Genomic DNA, 21,723 nt, shown 5'->3' on the forward strand with positions numbered 1-21,723 from the left:
GGCTGACGCACTACGCAGGGCGGGGGCTCCGCATAGGGCGGAGGTGCACTATGACCCTGAAGCCGACTGCCCTGAGGCCAAGCAGCAAGCTGGCCTTTGCCAGTCGCTTTTGGCTTTTTTCTTGACCTATAAGCTCGCATTTCTCTCTCATAATAAGCTGCTTCCTCCTCCAAGTCTGTTTCCTCAGAAGGGCTAATTTCTTCATCTGATTCACAGCTATTAAGAACTGGCTCCTTAAACTCATCTCTTTTCTCCTCTTTCCTTCTAATCTCTCCCCAGGTATTCTTCCCTGACATTAACTTTTCCTTGGGTTCAAGACCCGTGGAAAGGCCTGTATACTTATTTCGCGCGCCATGCTTTCTCTTTTTTCCTGCTCTCTCTCCCCGCTTTACTTCTGATAGACTGTCTTGAATTTCGTTCAGAATTCTCCACCCTGTCTTAACCGCTTGTTGACATATGAAAAGAAATAAAAAGGCTTTTAACACTAGAGAAAGTTCAAGACCAGACATACCTTGTAAAGCTGTAACGCGCCGTCCCCCAGCTGAAGAGTTCTGAACCTACACCGGGTCCTTCTCAACAGTCTTGTTTCCGGGAACACTTCATTAACCGCTCCTTCTCCGTGATGCAGTAGCTCGCGGGTTCCGGCACCATTTATTGCCCGCCGCTTTTTGTGTTCCCCTGGTAAGAACACGCTCAGGGCAACCGGAATCTTCTGCAGTACAAACTTTATTGCTTACCCCATCAGGAGCCAGTGGAGAAGGGAGCCAGAGAGAGAGAGAGATGGCGGAGCCCCCTCCCTTTTATGGAGGACTGTCCTCCACCTCGGATGTGTCACTCCCTGATTGGCTGCAGCCCATCAGCCGGAGTTGTCGTCACGGGAAAGGCAGAGCACATGGCGTGGAAAGCTACCCCGGCACATGCGCAGCTTGCTTGTTTACTACTTAGAACACAGGTGCCAGTGCCATCAGCGCCATCTTGTAATGGCAAATGTGAAGGCGGCTCCTTACACACCAGATCCTCTCACAACCTCAGTGTGACTGGCCCAGTGCGGGTGGCTCCAGGCACCCTAGAACTCTGGAAAGTGTTTCAGCCTGCAGTGCCTGTTTTTTTGATGTTGTTGTTGGTTTGTTTTTTTGTTGTTTTATGTTTTGTTTTGTTTTTTAGACAGCCCTGGCTGTCCTGGAACTCACCTGTAGACCAGGCTGGCCTCGAACTCAGAAATCTGCTTGTCCCTGCCTCCCAATTGCTGGGATTAAAGGTGTGCCACACCACTGCCCGCTCCAGTGCCCGTTTGGAGCATACTGCACGAGGTTTCTCACTATGCCCTTTGACTTGTCCACCCACATCCAGGTCCTTGTGTCTTATCTCCAGGATCTCAGTCGTGTTCCCCTTTGGGCCTCCCACCGGCTGACGTGCCTGGTAGGCTCGCTGTCAGGATGGGTGGAAATGAAGAGGAGGCAGTGGGGTGAGAGAGAAGTGAGGGGTTTCTTGCTGCCTCATGAGACACAGTTGGGATATACAAGTTTTCCTCTAGAACAGGGCCATGCCACCTCCTCCTCTTTATAGTGAGGGGCTCCAGGTGACAAATTCATACACACGCTTCCGACAAGTCAACATGGCCAGTAATCTCGATTTCCGAAATGTTTGTTTCTAGTCCTGGGATCAAAGCTGGTCGGTCTCCAGCCTTCTCTGGTTAATCTTCTATGACCTGTTACCACGCTCTCCCCTCCGCCAAGTGACAATAGTCAGGAGCTGGGGAGAGTGGAGCCCTCTCAAGGCTCTGACCAGGTGCTGTCTCTCTTCACCCCGTCGGTCGGTCGTCCTCCCCTGAGGTTCCTGGTCACTTTTCCAACTCCCTAGGATTTCTTTCCTATCAACCTGCCAGTCACAGCCGGCTTGGGTGACTTGGAGACTCTGCAGACCCTGTCTTCCTTTCAGGTTAGCCCCATCTCTCCCCAAATCAGCCTCCGGTCCTTATTTCGATCAGGATCGTCACTAGGGCAGGTTCTCCCCAAGATGGAATTTCCTCCTAAGTGGACAGCTCCACCATCCGCCCCAGAGCGGACGCTTTTCCACTCTCCAAGAGAGTTTCCAGGGAGTCCCAGGACTGCAACTGGCCAGAACTTGGACTGCCCGAGAGGTGACGGTCTTGCGGCTGCCCCTCCTTCGGCCCCGGCCCCGGGGCGGATTACGGTCCTCAGTGGGGAGTGGGAAAGGGGCGAGCCTCCAGGTGCGGGTACTTTCCGACGCTGGAAACTTGCTTAGCCTTTGGCGTCTCCGGACCCCATCTCCGCCCAGGCCCCCAGGGAGCAGCCCTTGGCGGGGCGGGGCGCCTGCTGTCCCTCACGCTGGCTTTCAGCCTCTCGAGTTACAGCTTCAGGATCTCCAGAACAAGCCTTTCCCTGCTCGGGACAAAGCGGCTGTGTGGTGGTGGCGCGGTTTGGAGAGGATCTCTGATGCTCCCGGGACTCGAGCCTGGAAGGCGCCCCGCCCGCTGCTTCGCTTTCACCCCGCCCGGCGGGGCAGGGAAAGCCCCCGCGGCTCCTCCCACCCAAGGGGCTTTTCTCCAGTCGCCAGTGACTTTGCACCGGGAGCGCAGCCGCCTGGAGCTGCTTTCTGCCAGTCTGGAGCGCGCGGGGCTCCTGCTCTTCTGCGAACGCAGGGGGCAAGGGTCGGTGACCTCGGGGCGCGCCCCGTCTCCGTGTCCCCTAATTCGAGCCCCAGCCCCCGGCCCGCGCCTTGGCCTCCAGCATGGTGCTGCTGGCTGGGCCCGGGCCGGAGGGCGGCGGGACACGCTGCTTGTCCCCGCAGTCGCCGACGCCACCCCGGAGCGTACAGACAGGAGAAGACCCAGCGGACTACGAGGAGTACGAAGACTTCTCTAGTCTGCCGGACACCCGCAGCATCGCATCGGACGATTCCTTCTACCCTCCGGGAGGCGAGGAAGAGTACGGCTCGGTGTGCGCGGAGAGCGTCCCGGAGGGCGTCCCTGAGGCGGCGACCCTCCTGCGCGCCGCCTGCGCCAACGACGTGGGGCTGCTGCGGGCGCTAGTGCGGCGTGGGCCGAGTTCCGAGGAGGTACGGGAGACTGACCGCAACGGCCGGGTAAGTCCCGACAGGGTTTGGGTTCCCTCCGCTCTTCTCCCTTGCCGGCATTTCCGTGTCACCCCAATCCTGGATCTACTGCCGCTCAGAGCACCCTTTCCTTCCTGTGAGGCAATTGGGACCCCATTTGCCAAGAGGGCAGGAGATGGTCCAGCCCGGCTTCCTACTTCATCCAGGACCCTTTACCGCCCCGGGATCCCCGAATTCTCCCCAGAGGAAGAATTCTCCGCGCTGGAAATGTGGTGACATCTGAGGTGTGTGTGTGTGTGTGTGTGTGTGTGTGTGTGGTGTCCCTTCCACTCAGTGCTCCTCCGACTGTTACCTTTCCCCAGGCACTAAGTAGGCAATGGTCTCTACTCACTTTCAGGGGACATTTTCCTACCCCCATCCGCATTTGTCCGCTCTGCCTCTCCCGCTGTCTTTGCCTAACACTTTGGTGCTCGAATTAGGATTTGGAAGCTACAGTTCCTTTCATTACCTAAACCGCCCTGGCTTTTTACGTGCATTTCCTAGTGGCCCGCGCAGCGACCAGCCAGCTTTATGTGCGGTCACCGCTGCGGGTCGAAGCCAATGAGCACTCACAGCCACGCTTCAGGCAGGCCGGGTGCTGCGCAGCTCAGTAGGGGCACACTCCAGGGTCGGCACGCGGGGAAGTAAGGAGGCAGTCTCCATTTATTACGCCAAGATTCAGAGATAGTAAGAAAGTTTAAAAAAAAAAAAAGTTGGAGAGCTGTTTCCACTGACTAGTAACTGGGAAAGTGACCGCTGTGGCCGTGTCCCCATTAGTCTCTGCTGGGCGGACAAACAACCTCACCTGATTTCCATGTTCCCAGAGGCCCCGTGGTTTTTTTGCAGACTCAGCCTTGAACAAATTAGGGACGCCCGTTTCTGCTTGGGAGTCACGGCTGACGGAAAATATGTGCTTTAATATAGAGACCTGGTGACCCCGTGCCTTTGGCTTATCCTGGGGGCTGTATATGCGCAATGTTTTGTGCCTGACTGCAGTCTGGGTCAGGCTTAGGCAAGGGTGAAGCCAGGGTGTCACTTTCTGCTTTCGATAACCTGGCATTGAACTTGGAGGAATGGTTTGTGCTTGTGATGTGACAGGGAGCCGGGTCTGGTGAGGTCAGCACTACCTTGGTGCCCGTGGTGGCTGTTCCAGCTGGCATGCAGCGGGAGGAGAGGCTCAGGGGGCTATTGCTCTGCTCCACTTTCAGTTTAAGTAAGCGACTTTTCTGGGTTAGGCGCTGGCGTTAGAAACCTTCCCTTTCCTGAGCAAGCCTTGTCTGCTTGGAAGCGTACACCTGTGAGTGGCTGTTGGTCGTCCAGCTTTATTATACTTTCCGGAGAGAGGAAAAAAAATCCTAACTGAGCAACCAAGTTTGAAAACAGCAAGGGAAATTGAGAACGAGCTAAACGGTGCACAGTGCACAGCAGGCTTGAGAGTGACAGAAAGAATTCCAGAACCCCTGGGAAGCCCCTCCCAGGCCCCGAGGCTCTGGAGGACAGGTAGCAGCCTCCCTCTGCTCTTGTTTGTCTTCTGTGGAGCTCAGCTGAAACGACAGTCCCTGCTGTGTGGTTTGTGGGCCTGAAATACAGTCCTGCCCCAGAGTCTGGAGAAGTCCGATACATATGACCATCGCTTACTGTCTGTCTCCTCATTTCTCTCTAATTTGTTGTGAAGAGATCATAGTCTAATCTTGCACCCAAGCTTTCTCTTGCTGTTTTTCTCTTCCCTTGATTTTGAAGATAGAGTCTGAAGGGCCTTTGTTGTACTGCTTTGAGTCTCTACCTCTTTGCACCCATCAGATGTCCCTGGGGACCCCTGAGGGAAGAGTCCTGCCTGGGCTTTTTATCTCTGGGTCCCAGGACCAAGCCTGTGTTCTGTGTGTCCTGCGGGGACTTAGGGAGTGAGGTGGTATGTGGCAGAAGACATTCTGGTCAGGCAGGTGGGGAACCAAGGGATAGTGGCAGGTGCAGAATGGTTTGATTGTGACCTGGAGTGGAGAGGAGGGCCCTGGGGAGCTAAAGCTAGAGGGGTCCACTCAGGCCAGGTGACACTGTCTCTAGCTGGGAATTGAGAGTAAAGGAGTGTCGGTTGGTCAGTGCCAGTCTGTAGTTCTTCAGTATGTCTTCCGATGACTGTCTTCCATGACTGGCTTTTTCACCACCTGGAGGTTTCTGTTTTAAGGATACTTTCTCGAAGGCCTTTCTACCATCTCCCATCTAAGCCCAGAGCTGGCTAAGGGTAGTCCATCTGTTGAGTCTGGGGCGGGGGTGGGGTGGGTTTGGTGGGGGTGGGGCTGAGAGTGTCAGTAGTGTGTTCACTTAGAAGCAGGTATCCTTAGAGCACAAGGAAGAGCCTTTAGGCAGAGAGGCGAAAGTCCAAAGGTCCTGAGGCAGGAGCAGTGCTCCAGGTTGATCTTGCTTTGTCTTAATGAAAAGAAAATCTTAAGGCAGGCCCCAGAGCTTTGGTGGAATAATAGCGGGGGGGGGGGGGGGGAGTGTGTGATTGCTCGAACAGCAGGTGACTGCTGATGGGTAGCTCTGCTCAGGGACAGCTTTCCAGGAGCTTCTAAAGCAGTGTTTCTCAACCTGTGGGTCATGATCCCAATGGGGAGGTATCGAACACCCTTTTACAGGGGTCACATATCAGATATCCTGCATATCAGACATTTGTTATTATAATTCATAGCAGTAGCAAAATTGCAGTTATGAAGTAGCAATAAAATAATGTTACGGTTGGGGGTGGAGGAACACCATACCATGAGGAGGAAGTGTCTTAAAGGGTCGCAGCATTTGCGAAGGTTGAGGATCCCAGCTCCAAAGGCTTTTGAATGTTGGTGCTGCGCTGAATAGCTCACTTCTTAATAGGGAAGCAGTCCAGCCTGAGCCACAGATAGCTGAGGGACCACACATGGGAACTAGAGGATGTGGCTGGCTGAGCATCTTTTCTTCTGAAACATTGTTCTGGAAGGATCTCAGGATTTACTGTGCAACGTTTAAGTATTTGTTACATCATTTTCCTGTAACTCCGAACATAGGCTCTCCCCGTGTTTTTAGGTGCAGGTGGTCTGGCTCCTCTCCTTAAAGGATGGTCCCTCCAGGGAGTCTTTCCCTAACTCTTTTCTTTGCACGTCAGGATGTCAGGCTTACTCCTTCAGTCCTGGTGGCTCTCCCTTAGTTGACAGCGAAACGGAAGACACATTTGTGGCACCTAAATTTGTCGTGGAACGGTAGTCAGTTTGCATGTCGGACAGCTGGTCAAGCTGAAAGCCTCTGTGTGCTGAAATCCCAGGATGTTTTCCAAAGTCCCTGTTCACAGCCAGCCCCCACCAGCGTGGGGTGCCTCCCCCCACGAAAGGCTTACAGCTCAGTTTCACAGATACTCGGGTGTGAACACTTTACCTTGAAATACAACTGAGGCATCTGTTGCCTATTTATTAAATGAAGGATTTATGAATGTAGAGACCTTGTCTTCCCAAAGTAAGATCACAGTGTTGGAATTCATACACAGCCCACTGTCCTCCCATGCCTCCGTTTGTATGGCCTCTGTGAGCATGGAGTTAGGCTGATTCACAGGGAACTCTTGTGTCTTGGCCTTGAACCTCCAGTGTTGGCCAAGGGTCAGAGTACACAGGGAGAGGTTCACTTTGCAATTTGGGACAATGTGTTCAGTTCATGTGTTTTCTCACTCCTTAATCTTGCATTCCCTCTGCCCCTACCCCAACCTGCCATCAGGATGTGTGTGTGTGTTTGTGTGTGTATGTGTGTTTGTGTGTGTGTGTGTGTTTGTGTGTGTGTGTGTTTGTGTGTGTATTCTCACCACAGTGCTTGTGTGGATGTCGGAGGTCCCCACCGTACACCTTTGAGTCAGGGTCTCTTATTTTGCTTCTGCCTATGTTAGGGTGACCCACAAGCTTTCAGAGGTTTTCCTGTGTCTGCCTTCCACCTTGCAGTAGAAACACTGGGACTATAGGACTGGAATACAGGCCCCCACACAGTGCAGCACCTGGCTTGATGTGGGACCTAGGGGTTCAAACCCAGGCCCTCATGCTTGTGTGGCAAATGCTTTATCCTCTGAGGCATCTCCCCAGGCCTGTTTTAGTTTCATCCTCCAGTGTGGGGAAGGAGAGAAGGTGAACCAAATAGAATGTGCTAGGAACTCCAAGGACTGCACTAGAAATAAGTCTGCTCAAGTGGGTCTGGGAACACTGGGCTTGTCAAGCCGCCCACTCTTCCTCTTATCTGACATGAGTGTGTCCATGCTAAGAGCAGTGGAGAGGCACTTGTGTATTCGGTGTAAGGATATCAGTTATCTGTGACTGGTAGTGTTGTGTATGTTAGTCAGCCCTGTGTATGTAAAAATACCTGTAACATTTATTATTTTTTTATTTGGTTTTTGAGATAGGGTTTCTTTGGGCAGCCTTGGCTATCCTGGAACTAGCTCTGTAGACCAGGCTGGCTTCAACCTCACAGAGATCTGCCTGCTTCTGCCTCCTAAATACTGGGCTCAAATGTGTGTGCTACCACTATCCAGAAGTAATAATTTATTTATAAGAAGATATTTGTTTGGGTTCATACTTGTGTAACTTCCAACCCTGGCCTGAACAGGCCTATCCCTTTGGGCCTCTAGGTGCCAGATGGCAGTGGCTGCAAGCCCAGGGTGCAGGAAACTGCTTGCATCAAAGCAGATGGTCTTATAGTCTCCTTTGAGGACAGACACCTCAGGTGATCTAAGAACCTCAGACAGGGCCCTGCCTTCTAATGGTTTGATCATCTCTTTAGGAAGTACCACTTTAGGAACCAGGCTTTTAACCCATGGGCCTTTGAAGACATTATGCAAGCCAGAGCACCATGTAACTCACACCTAGGGAACACCAGGGCCTCAACAGTAACCTCTCTGCTGAGGATGTCCAAGTCTAGCCTCTGAAGGCGAGAGTTTTCATCTGTCTGCACCTAGTTGGTGAGCTGCTGATGGTAAGACCAGGATGCCTCTGCAGGTGACCCCTCTCTGCTCCTACGATGGCTCAGCTTCCAGCAAGCTGTTCCTGCTGGCTTTCCGTGGCACATGCAGGTTCCAGGAGGGCCATTTTGGCCCAGGTTTAATTCCACTTCTGCTGAAGCAAATCACAGGTCAAGCCCAGGTTCATATGGTGAAAATAGACTTTCTTCTCAGTGGAGGAGCTGTGAAGCGGAGGATAAAGGGGGGGGGGGGGGGAACAAAACCTCTTCTTGTTATGTCAGTCTACCAGAGGGAAGATGAGTGAGTCTAGGAGAATGATATATACATAACCTTGTATGTGTAGCTATTGAGCAGTGATATGTGTGTATGTGTGATATGTGTGATATGTGTGATATTGTGTATGTGTGTATGTGTGTATCTATCTGTTTGAGTTCATGGGAAAGTGTTTGCAGTCTACAGAGGTCATGGTCTGAGGGTGACCATCCTTGACCATTGGGGTTGAGCTGGCTGGGGCTGCTCTCTGTTGTTTTAATGTTGTGCAATCAGCCCCTACGTCAGCAAGATGCCCGGGACTGACTTATAGGCCACTGAAACAGTCTTTGGATCAGAATCCAGCTCCCAGGAGGCTATGGTGAGGGAGGGAGTGGTTGTTTCAGAACCAGGCAAGGGGACCCAACAAGCTAGCTCGGCAGGTAAAGGCATTTGCTACACAAGGCTAACAACCTAAGTTTAATCCAGGAAGCGAGATCAGGCTGGGAGGAGAGAATTCACTGGGGAACCTTGTCCTCTGATCCTTCCTGTGTGCATGCTGCGGTGTGTGCACCAGTGAAAGGTTTATCCTGGCTCATGATCTCAAAGGTTTCAGTCCGCAGTCACTCAGGCCTGTTGTTTTGGGCCTGTGGCTGTACAGCACAGTGTTTAGGGAGCTTAAGATGGGAGGTTCCTCACTTCATAGCAGTCAGTAAGCCAAGAGAGAAAAGGACTGAGGTAATATTTATTATACCTCCTAGTAGGCTCTACCTCCAGAAGGTTTTATCACATCTTGGCGATGATACAAGCTACGACCAAGCCTTCAACACATCAAGGGAACCTTTAATGTTCATTTTATAATAAGATATTTTCATTTTATAGCTGGTACAAAAAGGGGCTCAAAGAGCCGATAAAAAGGCCCAGAGGACAGAAGCACGTGCCCGGGACTCATGATCTGGGCTGCCCTCTGATTTCCACATACAAGCGCCGGATCACCTGTATACCAGCACATGAGATGCTAGGTGTTAACCCTCTGTTGGATGTATGGCTGGCAAAGGTCTTCTCTCATTCTGTAGGCTGCTTTTCCGCTTGACTGACTGTTTCTTTTGTTCTACAGAAGCCTTTGAGTTTCATGTGGTCCCGTTTTCCATTGTTGGCCTCATTTCCTGAGTAATTGGAGTCGTACTTAGAAATCCTTACCTGTGCTCTACCATACACTGTGTGCTGTCTCTTCAAGCAGTTTCAGGTTTTATGTGGAGGGTTTTGATTCATTTGAAGTTGATTTTTGTGCATTGAGAGCTAAGGGTCTGGTTTCTTTCTGCTACATATAAACATCCAGTTTTCTGACGCCATTTATTGAGGCTCTTGTCTTCTTTTCAGCATGCATCTTTGTAAGGTATCAGTTGGTTACAGTTATGTAGAATTAAATATGGGTCTTCTATCTACATGCCTTTTTTTGTGCTAATACCATGCTGTTTTTTATTACTATAACGGTAGTATAATGGGCTTGCTGAGGCCTTAGTTGTTTTGCTTTGGATTGTTCTTAGCCCTCCTGTTTGACTTCTTCTGGACCAGTGTTTCAGCTTATTGGGGCAGCAGTTCTACATCATAGCCATGGGGCTTACAGAGGTCAAAAACAATCCCTTATTTAAAACAACGGTATTTATTTATTTTACTAAAGACAATAAGAAAGCAGAAGTTGTTGAATTGAGTGAAGGCAGTGTGTTTCTTTCATGAAGTTTGAGAAGTAATTCATGTAGGTGGTCAGGTGTGTGTGTGAGTGCACACATGCACTCACACACACACACACACACACACACACACACACGATCACCATGTTACCATAACATTCTAACCCTTTCCTTAGCCTCCTGATCTCGGTGGAAAGAGTTCAGACGAGACACACAGAGTGTGGTGTAGAGAATAAGTAGAGTTTATTACTGAGTAAATCGTGCCATTCCTAGTGGGTGAGGTTGCCCAGTGGCCAGAGAGACCATTGCAGAGCAGAACACTCTCAATAGGTGAGCGTGGACATTGGCCTGAGAGACTGCTGTGTAGTGCACTCTAGATGGATGAGCATGAAGAGTGGCTAGAGAGGCCATTCTACAACTTATATTTCAGGTAGGTCTTATGCCGTTTCAAAGGTCTCCAGAATAACCTTCCCAATGGTCATTTTCTGACCGGATGATTGACAGGCACTCTTGGATTGACTCTTACTGGAGGGAGCAATGGTATGTAAAGTCTGTTAGATAGCCATCTTGGAGGAGTCAGGATTCCTGGAACCAGGGCTAGATACCATCAATTGGTAACCTTCCAGGAAGTCCAGAATGCCATGTCTCCTCCCTGGGCCACAGATAGGATTCAGGTCCCATTCTTCTGACTGGTCATTGAGTCTTGCTCCTGTGCTTGGTTTTACAAGGTATTGATTATGAGGGAGGGGACCTTAGCCAGTGACTATCAAGTCTGCTGATACCTAACTGGCTGCTTAGAGATACTAAGAGGAAGATCTGGGCAGGGAGTGTGTTGGGTAGAAGCCACAGAGAGCTGGGTGACATGGGGTGAGGTGGATGGATGGTGAATATGTCTTCAGCCTCCTTGTAGCTCTCAGGAGCTTGTAGTTAGATGAGGTAAGACTAAGAGTTTGGGGCTGGAGAGATGGCTTGAGGTCAGGGGCACCTCTTACCCTTCCTCAGGACCCATGTCACATAGATCACAAATGCTATGACTCTGGCTTCAAAGGATTCAATGCCCTCTTCTGGCCTCCATGGGTACCCACACATATCACACATACAAACATACACACAAATAATAAATTCTTTTAAAATGAATAGTAAGAATCTTTGATGTCATTATGTATGTACGTAAGAATCTTTCTTTCTTTCTTTCTTTCTTTCTTTCTTTCTTTCTTTCTTTCTTTTTTTTTTTGGTTTTTCGAGACAGGGTTTCTCTGTATAACCTTGGCTGTCCTGGAACTCACTCTGTAGACCAGGCTGGCCTTCAATTCAGAAATCCACCTGTCTCTGCCTCCCAAGTGCTGGGATTAAAGGCGTGTGCCACCACCGCCCGGCTGTACATAAGAATCTTAAACAAAAGTTTTTAAATGGTGTTTTTTAATTTAAAGGACAGTTGAAAGTGAAATAGACTTATTTCTATTAAGACGGAGAAAAGGAAATGGGGTAGATGTGGAGTCCCATCAGACATTTGGATTTGTGGGAAATTGGATTGGAGTGGTGGGATTTTAGAGTAATTTCTAAGTAAGAACAAAATCAACACACAGGCTTCCAAAGACATATTCGTGCCAGAGCCAGATAAGCTCATGCCCAAAGCAGGCACTGGAGGGGCAGGAAGTCAGGATTTCTATCCATCCTCAGCTGGCAATTGGAGACTATACCTGTCCTGGGATGTCTCAGCTGAGAGAGGCATAGATGGGTGTGTGGATGGCGAGATGGATGGAGAGGTTCATCTCCTTATGCTTGTGGGAAGTGGGAATTTAAGGGTGTTAAAATTTTAGTACCACATTCTCCAACAATATGCATTTGTTGTGTTTGTTTAGTTAGTGATGCTGAAGACGGAGCCTAGGGCCTCACACATGCTAGGGAAATGTCCTTCCATGAAGTTGGTTAGAATAAAGAAGTTGGGCTTCATAGTGCAAGCCTGTAATCTCAGTTACTGAGAAAGCTAAGACAGGAGGAGTAAAAGTTCAAAGCCAGGCTGGGCAACTTAGCAAGGGACTCTAACTCAAAGTAAGAAATAAAAAGGAGGATATAACGCCGGGCGTGGTGGCATACGCCTTTAATCCCAGCACTTGGGAGACAGAGGCAGGCAGATTTCTGAGTTCGAGGCCAGTCTGGTCGACAGAGTGAGTTCCAGGACAGCCAGGGATACACAGAGAAACCCTGTCTCGAAAAACAAAAACAAAAACAAGAAAGGAAGAAAGGAAGGAAGGAAGGAAGGATGAATACAGCTCAGCAGTGGGAGCTCATGCCGCATGAGTGGAGTCCTGGGTTCAGTATCCAGTTCTGGGAGTCGGGAGGAAGACAGAGATGTTACACTGACTGAAAAGAGCCCATTCAAGATGCTAACACTCTGTAATAATGTGCCATTAGGGACAGAAGAGGACTCAGGCCTGGAGAACAAAGAGCTGCTACTGAAAGATAATGTAGGAGCCCTGGGGATAGAGCAATTCTGCTCCTTGCTTTTATAGTAGCGGTGGGAAGACATACGTGGGTTAAATGTACATGAAACTAAATACAGGCAGGCATGTATGTTACATGCATGTTACACACTCACATATGTATGTAATACTCTCACACACATGCATGCACCCTTTCACGCATGTGTGTACACACCCTTCACATACATGTAAGCACAACCCTTATGTACATATATGCACAGCACATTCTCCCACAGTGCAAGCACACACCCTTACATACATGTATGGACATGCCATCTCACATACATTCATGCACAGACTCCAGTACACATATGTATGGACACACCTTAACACATACCTTAACACACACACACACACACACACACACACACACACACATATATATACACACACATACACTTGCACACCGCACATGCATGCATACACACATGCACACACACACACTTGCATGTCAGGTGACATCAGAATGCGTCTGTGATTTGAAGCAATGTCGAGTTTCCGGGTATTACTGTTACTTCATTTTCTGGGGAGTGGCTGTCAAGGACAAATGTTGCAGTCCTCAGAGTGCAACTTCCTGTGGTCTAGTTAACTATTTCAAGTGGCTAATGGGGCTCCCCTGTGATGTCACCCTCCCCCACTTTCTGCTTGAAATTTACCTTTGGTGATATGGTTGGAATGAACCTGGTTCAGCACTGTGACAGCCAAACCCGAGAGTGAGTTATAAAAGAGTGTGGGTGACAGGAGCCTTCCTAAGTGCAGGGTTTCAGGTCTCCCGAGGCTGCTGATCCACGAAGCCGTGTCCTGGGTGCTGAGGGCCACTCTAGCTCCTATTGCTGGATGCTGGGACAGCAGATGCTGCTGATACAGGTACCCTCTACCTCTGGATGCCACCTTCTTGCCATCCTCGCCAGCCCCAGTCACTGTGGTCTTTGCTGGGTGCTGTGTCAGGTTGGAGCAGGAGTGAAGCCACAGTTGAGCCCAAATCTTCCATCTTTCCAATGTGTCTTTCCCGTACCCCTTCCCAGATCTTCCTTCTGGCTGCTTGCGGGAGGAGATGCTCAAAGACAGTTGTGATGTTAGTTTAGTAAATAGGACTCTTAGTTCCTCCTCTTTCCTTGGCATTTCTACTGTAGTAGAATAACTGAAGATTTTTGTAGCAGATCAGGTACACACAGGCTTCCCAGCCCAGCAGCTACAATGGTGCTTGTTATTTCATAGGAATTAAAATAAAGCACAGATGCCAGTCTCTATTGAATGATCTGGTCAGGCAACTCAATAATATGGGTGGTTTAGCTGTTCAAGCCATTTACCATTTTTTTTTTTTAAAGGTGAAGAAGGCATGCATTTATTTTTGGGCTTGCTGCCACAATTAGGTTTCGTTTTGGAAATGGAAGCATGGTCAGAGCTAGTGGGCATGTAGGAAGGGGATCTGAGGCAGGGGCTCTGTTTCCTGGATCTTGTTTCCTGGGTGTCCTCCACCCCACTAGCCCTTAGCTGTCTTCTAACCAGTTCTAACGACTCCAGTGTTTGCAGTTTCTTTCTTAAGCTGTTGGTTTCTTTCTTTCTTTTTCTTATTTATTTATTATTACTTATTTATTTGTTTTTCTTGTATGTGTGGGGCACATGGGTACCAGGGCGCAGCATGCAGAAGTCAATTCTCTCCAGTTTGCGAGGTCCAGAGTTGGAACAGGCTGCCAGGCTTGGCAGCAAGCGCCTTTACCCACTGAGTGCCTGATCTTTTGATCTTGCTTCCTGTAGGTCTGAAATGGAAAGGCCCTTGAGTTTAGTACTACCCTCCTGGGCTGCCCAGGGGAATACATAAGATCCTTAAATAGGAAGCATTTGTCCAGTGGCAGCCGCTCTTTCGGCCGCTATTGTTTTCTGTGACTTATAGAGAGGTCATTTCTTAGTGCGATGCATTTTAACTGCATTTTAACCTCAGGAAACTTTGGCGCCAAGGGTTGAAGCAAAGGTTTGAAGCAGAAAAAGCTGTGATTAAGGAAATGGAACTGGGTGTGGCAGTTTACACCTGTAATCCCCGGCATTCAAGAGGCTGAGGCAGGAGGATTGCCTGCTGGGAACCTGAAGGCTACAGTGTGAGATCTTGTCTCAAAAATAAAATAGAACAAGAAAGGAAAAAGAAAAGGGTTGGAAAAGTGGGGTGTGGTGGCACGTGTTGTGGGTGTGGTGGAACGTGTTTTAGTCCCAGCACTTCGGAGGGAGAGATGGGAGAAGCAGGAATCTGGAATTCAAGGTCACCCTTTATTTTACATGCAAGTCAAGGACTCTCATCCGGTTAGTAAGGCCAGCTGCAGGGAGATGAGGAGGCAGCTGCAGCACATATCTGGGCGCACCTCGAGTCTGAGCAAGTGGGGACTGAGGTGCTGCTGTGGAAAGTGGAGCAGAGGCAGAGGAACCTGGAGGGACTGCAGCTGTCCTGTCAGTGACTGCCACAGCCTTTCTTCACCTTTCTTGACTACAAGTCAGAGCAAAGATGCCTGCATTGGGGGCAGTGGTGCTGGCCCGTCCTGGGCCTGATGTTGGGGTCACCAATCAGCCAAGGTGTATTCCAGAAGTTTCCTTTAGCTTCAGTGTGGGCATAGTGCTGGTTGGAGAGGACCCCACCCTCCCACTCTGCTGCTTCCGTCTAAACCTTCAGTGTTGCTATTTGACAATTCATGGGACTATAGTCATCCACTCATCCACTAAAAATCTCCCTCTTTTGGCTGCTGGTACTAGTCCCCCCCTCCCCCATCCCCCCTTTGGTGTGAGAACATGGGTGGGTTTCTAGGAAGTGAGTTCCAGGTACGGAAAAGTCGGCTCACTCATCCAGTTAATAACTGAAACCAGCTTACTGAATGGTTGTGGCCTTCTTTTCTCTGGAGTACAAATATCTGGGCAGGCCAGGGACATGTTTCCCGAAGTTCCTAAGGCCATCTGTGGGCATGGTGGAACAAGGAAAGGATGGACTCTACTATGGTGTGTCATCGGTGTGTCCTCCTCAATGGTAGCCTGGGCTAGACCATATTGATTGTGATGGTAGGGAGGAGGTCACTTACAGGGCACTAGCTGGACAGGGCGGTCCACTTACACTGGTAATTGTGTGTTTGTGTGTGCATGTGTGTGTGTGTGTGAGTGAACACTTATTGTGTAGGTGCATGTGGAGACTAGAGGTTGTTGTTAGGAGGCTATCCTTCACCACTCTCTACCTTAGGTTTTGAGGCAGGGTCTCTCACTGAAGTAGAAGCTCCCATTTCAGCTAGACCGGCTTAGCCAGTGAGCCCCTTCACCTCTCAGCGCCAAAGTTACAGATGTACACACACGGCTCCTGACTTTTACCTGAGTGTGGGCATCCAGACTCGGGTTCTAATGTGTGCATAGCTTACACTTTGCCCACTGAGCTACCTTCCAGCTCTACACGGTGCTCATGATATGAACACCACCATACAGCTGGTGGGGGTGGGGGTGGGGGACACAGAGCAGAGCTGTCTTATAGGGCAGGGGTTGTCTTTTGAGAGGTAGAGAGCCTGGGATAGAGTTGTGGGAATGGGGGCGGGGGGTCAGGGCTTCCAGCTCTGGAGGTGTCCAGGAAAGTAAGTAGATTCTTTAAGACGGTTCCCTAAGGACACACAATGGTGGCACGTTCATACTGAGCTGTGGGTCAGCTTGCGGTAGGGCGAGACCCTGTCTCAAACATAGACCAAAGTCTCAGTGAGTCAAGTGACTTGAGGACCCAGCACCTGTGGTATGGCAGGTATGTGTCAGTAACCTTGGCAACTCCCTGACCTGAGCTGGCCAGCCGCCCTGCCGAAATCAGTGAGCTCATGTTCATTGAGAGAAGGACCCCTTATATCAACCTCTGACCTCCGCCTGCATGTACGCACACGCACACTCTTATACACACCCTCACGCGTCTACAGAGACGTGCACACATACCACCCCCAGCATCGTACAACAGAGAGTAAACGGACAAACAGAAACCCAGTGGCATCCCAGTGTGAACCTCTGCCTATCTTCAGCCTTTTGGGCTGCCCTGTGGATTTTAGACTTGGCAGGTTTCACCAACATGCGAGCCAGTTCCTTAAAATAAATCTCTCCATGTCTGAGCCTCCTATTGGTTCCATGTCTCTGGAGAACCCACACTGATTCTGCCTTAGCAGTAGGCTCTGCTGGCCGAGCCTCCCTGTCTCTGGAAGCTGCTGGCTCAGCCCAGCTGCCGCCCTGAGAGTCGCACCGACAGATCAGCAGGATAGATTCCTCCTGTGGGTTTTCTCCCAGCTTCTCCTGCTGCCCATGTTGTTGGGTGTGGCCTGTACAGCCACAGGCCTGAACTTACCAGGACGCCTGTGTCAATGCTGTGCTCTGACAGCCTTTCTGCTTTCTTTTCCTCCCCCTCAACCCTCTCCTCCACCCTTCCCCTTTCCCCTTTCTTTCTTTGTTAGAGACTGACCTTCACCGTGTAGTCCAGGTTAATCCCAAACTGATGATCTTTCCGTTTCAGCTTCCCGTATGCTGGGATTACAGACATATACCACCATGCCTGGTGGGGTTTGCACTAAAGAGCAAATTTGCATCCAACCCCTCTCATGCCCCTGCTCCTGGATGTATCCCTGAAGATAGCCCATCATTCCTTATGTCCCTCAAAGTGATTCCAGCATCTGGGCTCCCATTGTTTGATGGGCCTTCACTTACATACACTCTCTCTCTCTGAGCTTTGATCTTACCATCCTCCACATCTGGATTTGCTTCCACAAGTACAACCCTTGCTAACCAGTCTGTCTTTGGAGCCTCTTCCTTCAAGGCTGCTGTTGCAGCTGCTGCCCTGCCCCGCAACATTAAGCAGGAAGATGCTACTAGCCTGGGAAAAGACAAACTCAAAACACAGAGCACGTTGTTTTGCACATAAATTACTTCAATATAACGATGACTTCAGAAATCTGAGACACATCATTGTAAGTCACGAGCTGTCATTGTTTAAATAGAGTAAGATTTCCCGAGCTTGGTACCCCTGGTGTGTTTGGCCCCACAACTTTTGTGTGAAGACTGTCTTCTGCATGGTAGAATGTTTAGTAGTATCCTGTAGTTCCTCTATTAGATGATACAATAAACTCTGTCCCCAGTGGTGACAAACCAGTCTGGACACTGTCTGGACCCTGTCATGTGTTGGATAGAGACACAGTTACCCTGGGGTCAAAGCCCCTAAGCCAGGGCAGATAGCAGCGAAGCTCTGTCTGGGCAGGAGTTGTTCGCTCTCTTCTGCCTCGTCCTTAGCAGCAGTCTGGTCAAATGGTCCTTAGTTACATAGTCATTCTTTCTATGATGTTCTCCTTGGTGCGCTCTGCTTTCTTGATCTGTGGTTGTGTGTAGCCCAGGGTGGCCCGAGAAGCCACTCTTTTGAAAGTTGAAGAATGTCAATACCTTTGAAGAAAACTGCCTACTGGGTCCTTCGGACACTCCTGTTCCAGCCTCCTGTCATCTGGGCTCCTGGTCCTCCAAACATGACTGCCTTTTCTTCTTTTCCTTTTAACAACAAAACAAACAAACAAACAAACAAAAAAACCCGCCAAAAAACAAAACAGGGTCTCACTATGTAACCCAGATGACCCAGTTCTGGATGACTCAGAACTCTATGTAACACCAGGCTGCCCTCAAATTCATAGAGATCTGCCTTCCTCTGCCTCCTAAGTTCTGAGATGAAAGATTTTCACTACGGCATCTGGCACAGAGCTATTTTTTATTTGGAGTCTTTATTGTTTGAATATTAATGCTGTATTATGTTTTCCTCTAGGGATTGTAATAGAATAAATGAATTTGCAAAACTCTGAATTGAGGTGCTTAGCCCTGTCAGGTCAAAACCTCTACTCCTAATTCTATAAGTTCCTCTGAATGTCTATCCTCCTCACCCTCCATTATCCAGTGCTTGCAGTGAGGGACACCGAGGACAGGTGGAGGCAGCCAGCATGTGCTCAGTGAGGACACAATAGCCAGAAGCCAGAGACGGCCTGCTTCGTTCTACTGAGACTGTGCTATCTGTGTCTACCAAGAAAGCTGCAATGTCACTGTATGTGTGTGTGAGTGTGTGTATGTGTGTGTGTGTATGTGTAAGTGTGTGTGGATGTGTCAGTGTATGAGTGTGTATATATGTGTGTGTGTGAGAGGGAGAGGGAGAAGGAGAGAGAAACAGAGAGAGAGAGAGACAGAGAGAGACAGAGAGACACAGACAGACAGACACTCACCATATAACCCCAAACCACCTTTCTAGTTGTCATTTCTCTTCCTTATTTTCGAGTGTTGGGGACAGGCATGTACCACCTTCCTGGCACGCATTCATTTTTGACTTTGTCATAGGGATTTTTAGTAACTAGCAGTATTCCAAGACAAAAAGGGAACACGCAAACATGCTAGAGTCTTCATAAAGTTGCTTTTTGGGCTTAATGTATTTACTTATTTTTCTGGCAGTAGGATGCTGAGCAGGAATAGGAGGTCGGGGTGCTGTTGGGAGAGGGGTGACTGCAGAGATGCCTAAGTGTGAGAATCTTGTCCTGGGGATGGGCGGTGAGTGCTCAGTGGAAGGAGAAGCAGGCCGTGGTGGGTCGTGCAATATTTGGTTCCTGTCAGAACTTCTTTCTCTCTTTGCTGAGGAAGAAACCCTCGATTAAAGACTGGAATCGAAGAACCTCCCAGAGCTGTTTGCAAGTCTAAGGAAAAGAACATGTAGGCAGGAGGAACTGGCAGGAGGGTTGGACTGTGCTAAAGTGATGAGGAAGGAAGCCAGAGGCGCTGGCTGGGGCAGAGCAGAGAGGGCAGTGCTCAGGAACAGAGGCAGGAGGGACCGACTAGGCATTCGCCATGGCTTTTAAGCTCTGGCTGCTGAGAAGTGACAATGTCAACCTATGTAACCACTGCTGCTGTGGGACGTATGGAGGGTTCAGGGTACGACTGTGTGTGTGTGTGTGTGTGTGTGTGTGAATGAGGAAGTTTCTCTTATCCTGGTGAAAGGAAACATGTGGAAGCAAGCCCTTCACGGGCGCCGTGACCTCTTAAGTCCCACAGCCTGCTGCCCAAGGCCCACCTGGCTGCTGAGTGCAGCAGGCATGCCTGATGACTAATCCCTGGATCCTCTCAAAGAGACTCTGAGCTATGGCCTGTGATGAGTAACCATGTGGTAGGTGACCATTGGGGCTCATGAAGCAGAAAACAGAGCCACAGCCTCAGTGTGTAGCCCCTGCCCTGCTCCTCCATCCTTGCTTGAGCAGAAAGGGCACCAGTCTTCTGCCTGGCCAGTCCCTGTGAAGACCTTGGGTTTTATGTTAACGTGGCTCTTGATATTTCTGTCATCTATGTTTATTGCTAGTTGCTGCTGCTTTTTTGCTGTAGGGTGACAGCTCGGAATAACATGGCTGCATGTGGGAGGTAAGGAAGAGGGCGGCATTGGTGCCACAGCCAGTGACCCCTACGTGCTTAGAAACCGCTGTTTAGATTTGATGCATTGTTAGAGTACAGTGTGCCTCGGGTTTCGATCTCTGTGCCTGATCGTGTGTGTGTGTGTTCTCTTAATGTCCCAAACACTCCATAAGATGATATTTTGCTCTCCTCAGTCTTTTGGTGCTGACCAAGTTTTGCTGTGAGGCACCGTAATGCATAATTTAGAAAGTTGCTATCCGGTCTGGTAGCAGGAGAAGATGGCGGTCTCCACAGGAGTTAAAGTTCCTCGTAATTTTCGCTTGTTGGAAGAACTTGAAGAAGGACAAAAAGGAGTAGGTGATGGTACTGTTAGCTGGGGCCTTGAAGATGATGAAGACATGACACTTACAAGGTGGACAGGCATGATTATTGGGCCACCAAGGACAAACTATGAAAACAGAATATATAGCCTGAAAGTAGAATGTGGATCTAAATACCCAGAAGCTCCTCCATCAGTTAGATTTGTAACAAAAATTAATATGAATGGGATCAATAATTCCAGTGGAATGGTGGATGCACGGAGCATACCAGTATTAGCAAAATGGCAAAATTCCTATAGCATTAAAGTCATACTTCAAGAGTTAAGACGTCTTATGATGTCCAAAGAAAATATGAAGCTTCCACAGCCTCCAGAAGGACAGACGTACAACAACTAACTTTAGTGGATCTCAAACTTGTCTTAAATCAGCAACCTTCTACTCATGTTAATGTCTTGATTAAATGTCACCATGCAAAATACCCACACATTAAGTAAAAAGAATTGCAGCTGGTAAACATGACCTGGACAGTTGTAAGAATATATTTAATATATGTACACCTATTATGTTTTCAGGTAACAAGAGACAGCACAATTTTTCTTTCTCTTAAAGCACTGTCATTTAAACATGAACCTGAAGTACTCAAAATGGAATTCAGGTTTTCAAGACAAAAGCATGACAAAAGAGTGTCAGATGGCCATGGAAACATTTGTTTTTCTGGAAAGTAAAGTCTCAAGAAGGAAGAACAGAAATGGCATGCTTTATCATATTTAGAGCTGCAGTTGGAATTGTTTAAAGTAGCAGATACAATGACTAGTCAACAGTTGTGTTAATTCTTGAAGCGGTGTGGGTGCTGACTACTATTAGTATCAAACATAGGTTCAGGATTGTTTTGATACTTGTATTTATAATAAAAGATGTTGGGGTTTTGAATTTCTGTTAAAAGCTGTTCCCGTTTGTTACATGTAACAGACATAATAATTTGTTTACAGTCTTTGTTTAGTAAAACATGCTTAGATGTTTTAAGTGAAGTCAACAAAAAGGAAATAGGTGTATGGATATGTGATTTTGAGATGAAAGTTAGTCTTAAAATGTAAATAAAATATGGAATGTGTCTTTAAAAAAAAAAAAAAAGAAAGTTGCTACCCATATCCTGTAGTCAGAGCCAGATTCAAATGTCGATCTGTTCTGGGTAAATATGGGCCTTTCCCGGTACATTTACATCCCCAGGACATTACTCATAGTTCCTGACACTTCACTTCACAGTGCAAATGTGTGCTTTCCCCATGCATTTACACATACCAGGACAGTATTCCCGTGGTGGCTTGCTTTTAACTCACTAGCAGTGTGTGCTTCTCTATGGAGCTGGGAAACACTTTTTCTTGCTCAGATGCATGGGGGTGGGGTGGGTGAGTTATGTGATGTCTTCACTGCAAGAAAATGCTTCTGATTTTAATGACTTGAAAGACCTTCTAGCATGGTACACGTTCTTTAAATGTATTTCTTTA

The 21,723-nt window shown here is 48.8% G+C and overlaps 2 protein-coding genes across 2 annotated transcripts in view; both read left to right on the forward strand.

Annotated features, from left to right (window-relative positions):
* The first annotated feature begins 2,273 nt into the window (after window positions 1-2,273).
* Ankrd33b (ankyrin repeat domain 33B) overlaps window positions 2,274-21,723 on the forward strand; it is a 78,734-nt gene continuing 59,284 nt past the window's right edge. Inside the window, exon 1 of the mRNA XM_021183180.3 lies at window positions 2,274-3,105. Coding sequence (XP_021038839.1) covers window positions 2,752-3,105 — 354 coding nt within the window. The 5' untranslated portion in view covers window positions 2,274-2,751. The remainder of the gene's footprint in view (window positions 3,106-21,723) is intronic.
* Window positions 20,141-21,061, forward strand: LOC110310332 (ubiquitin-conjugating enzyme E2 variant 2). The gene has a single exon (XM_085832026.1). It carries the CDS (start codon window positions 20,177-20,179, stop codon window positions 20,612-20,614), a length of 438 nt encoding a protein of 145 aa, XP_085688152.1. The 5' UTR covers window positions 20,141-20,176; the 3' UTR covers window positions 20,615-21,061.

This window comes from Mus caroli, unplaced genomic scaffold, assembly GCF_978045245.1.
Source record: "Mus caroli unplaced genomic scaffold, Mus_caroli_1 scaffold_16, whole genome shotgun sequence".
In the NCBI taxonomy this organism is placed as follows: Eukaryota; Metazoa; Chordata; class Mammalia; order Rodentia; family Muridae; genus Mus; species Mus caroli.

What these genes read in the sequence shown, in the direction of transcription:
- LOC110310332 (XM_085832026.1), top strand. Translation starts at nt 20,177, where the DNA reads ATGGCGGTCTCCACAGGAGTTAAAGTTCCTCGTAATTTTCGCTTGTTG.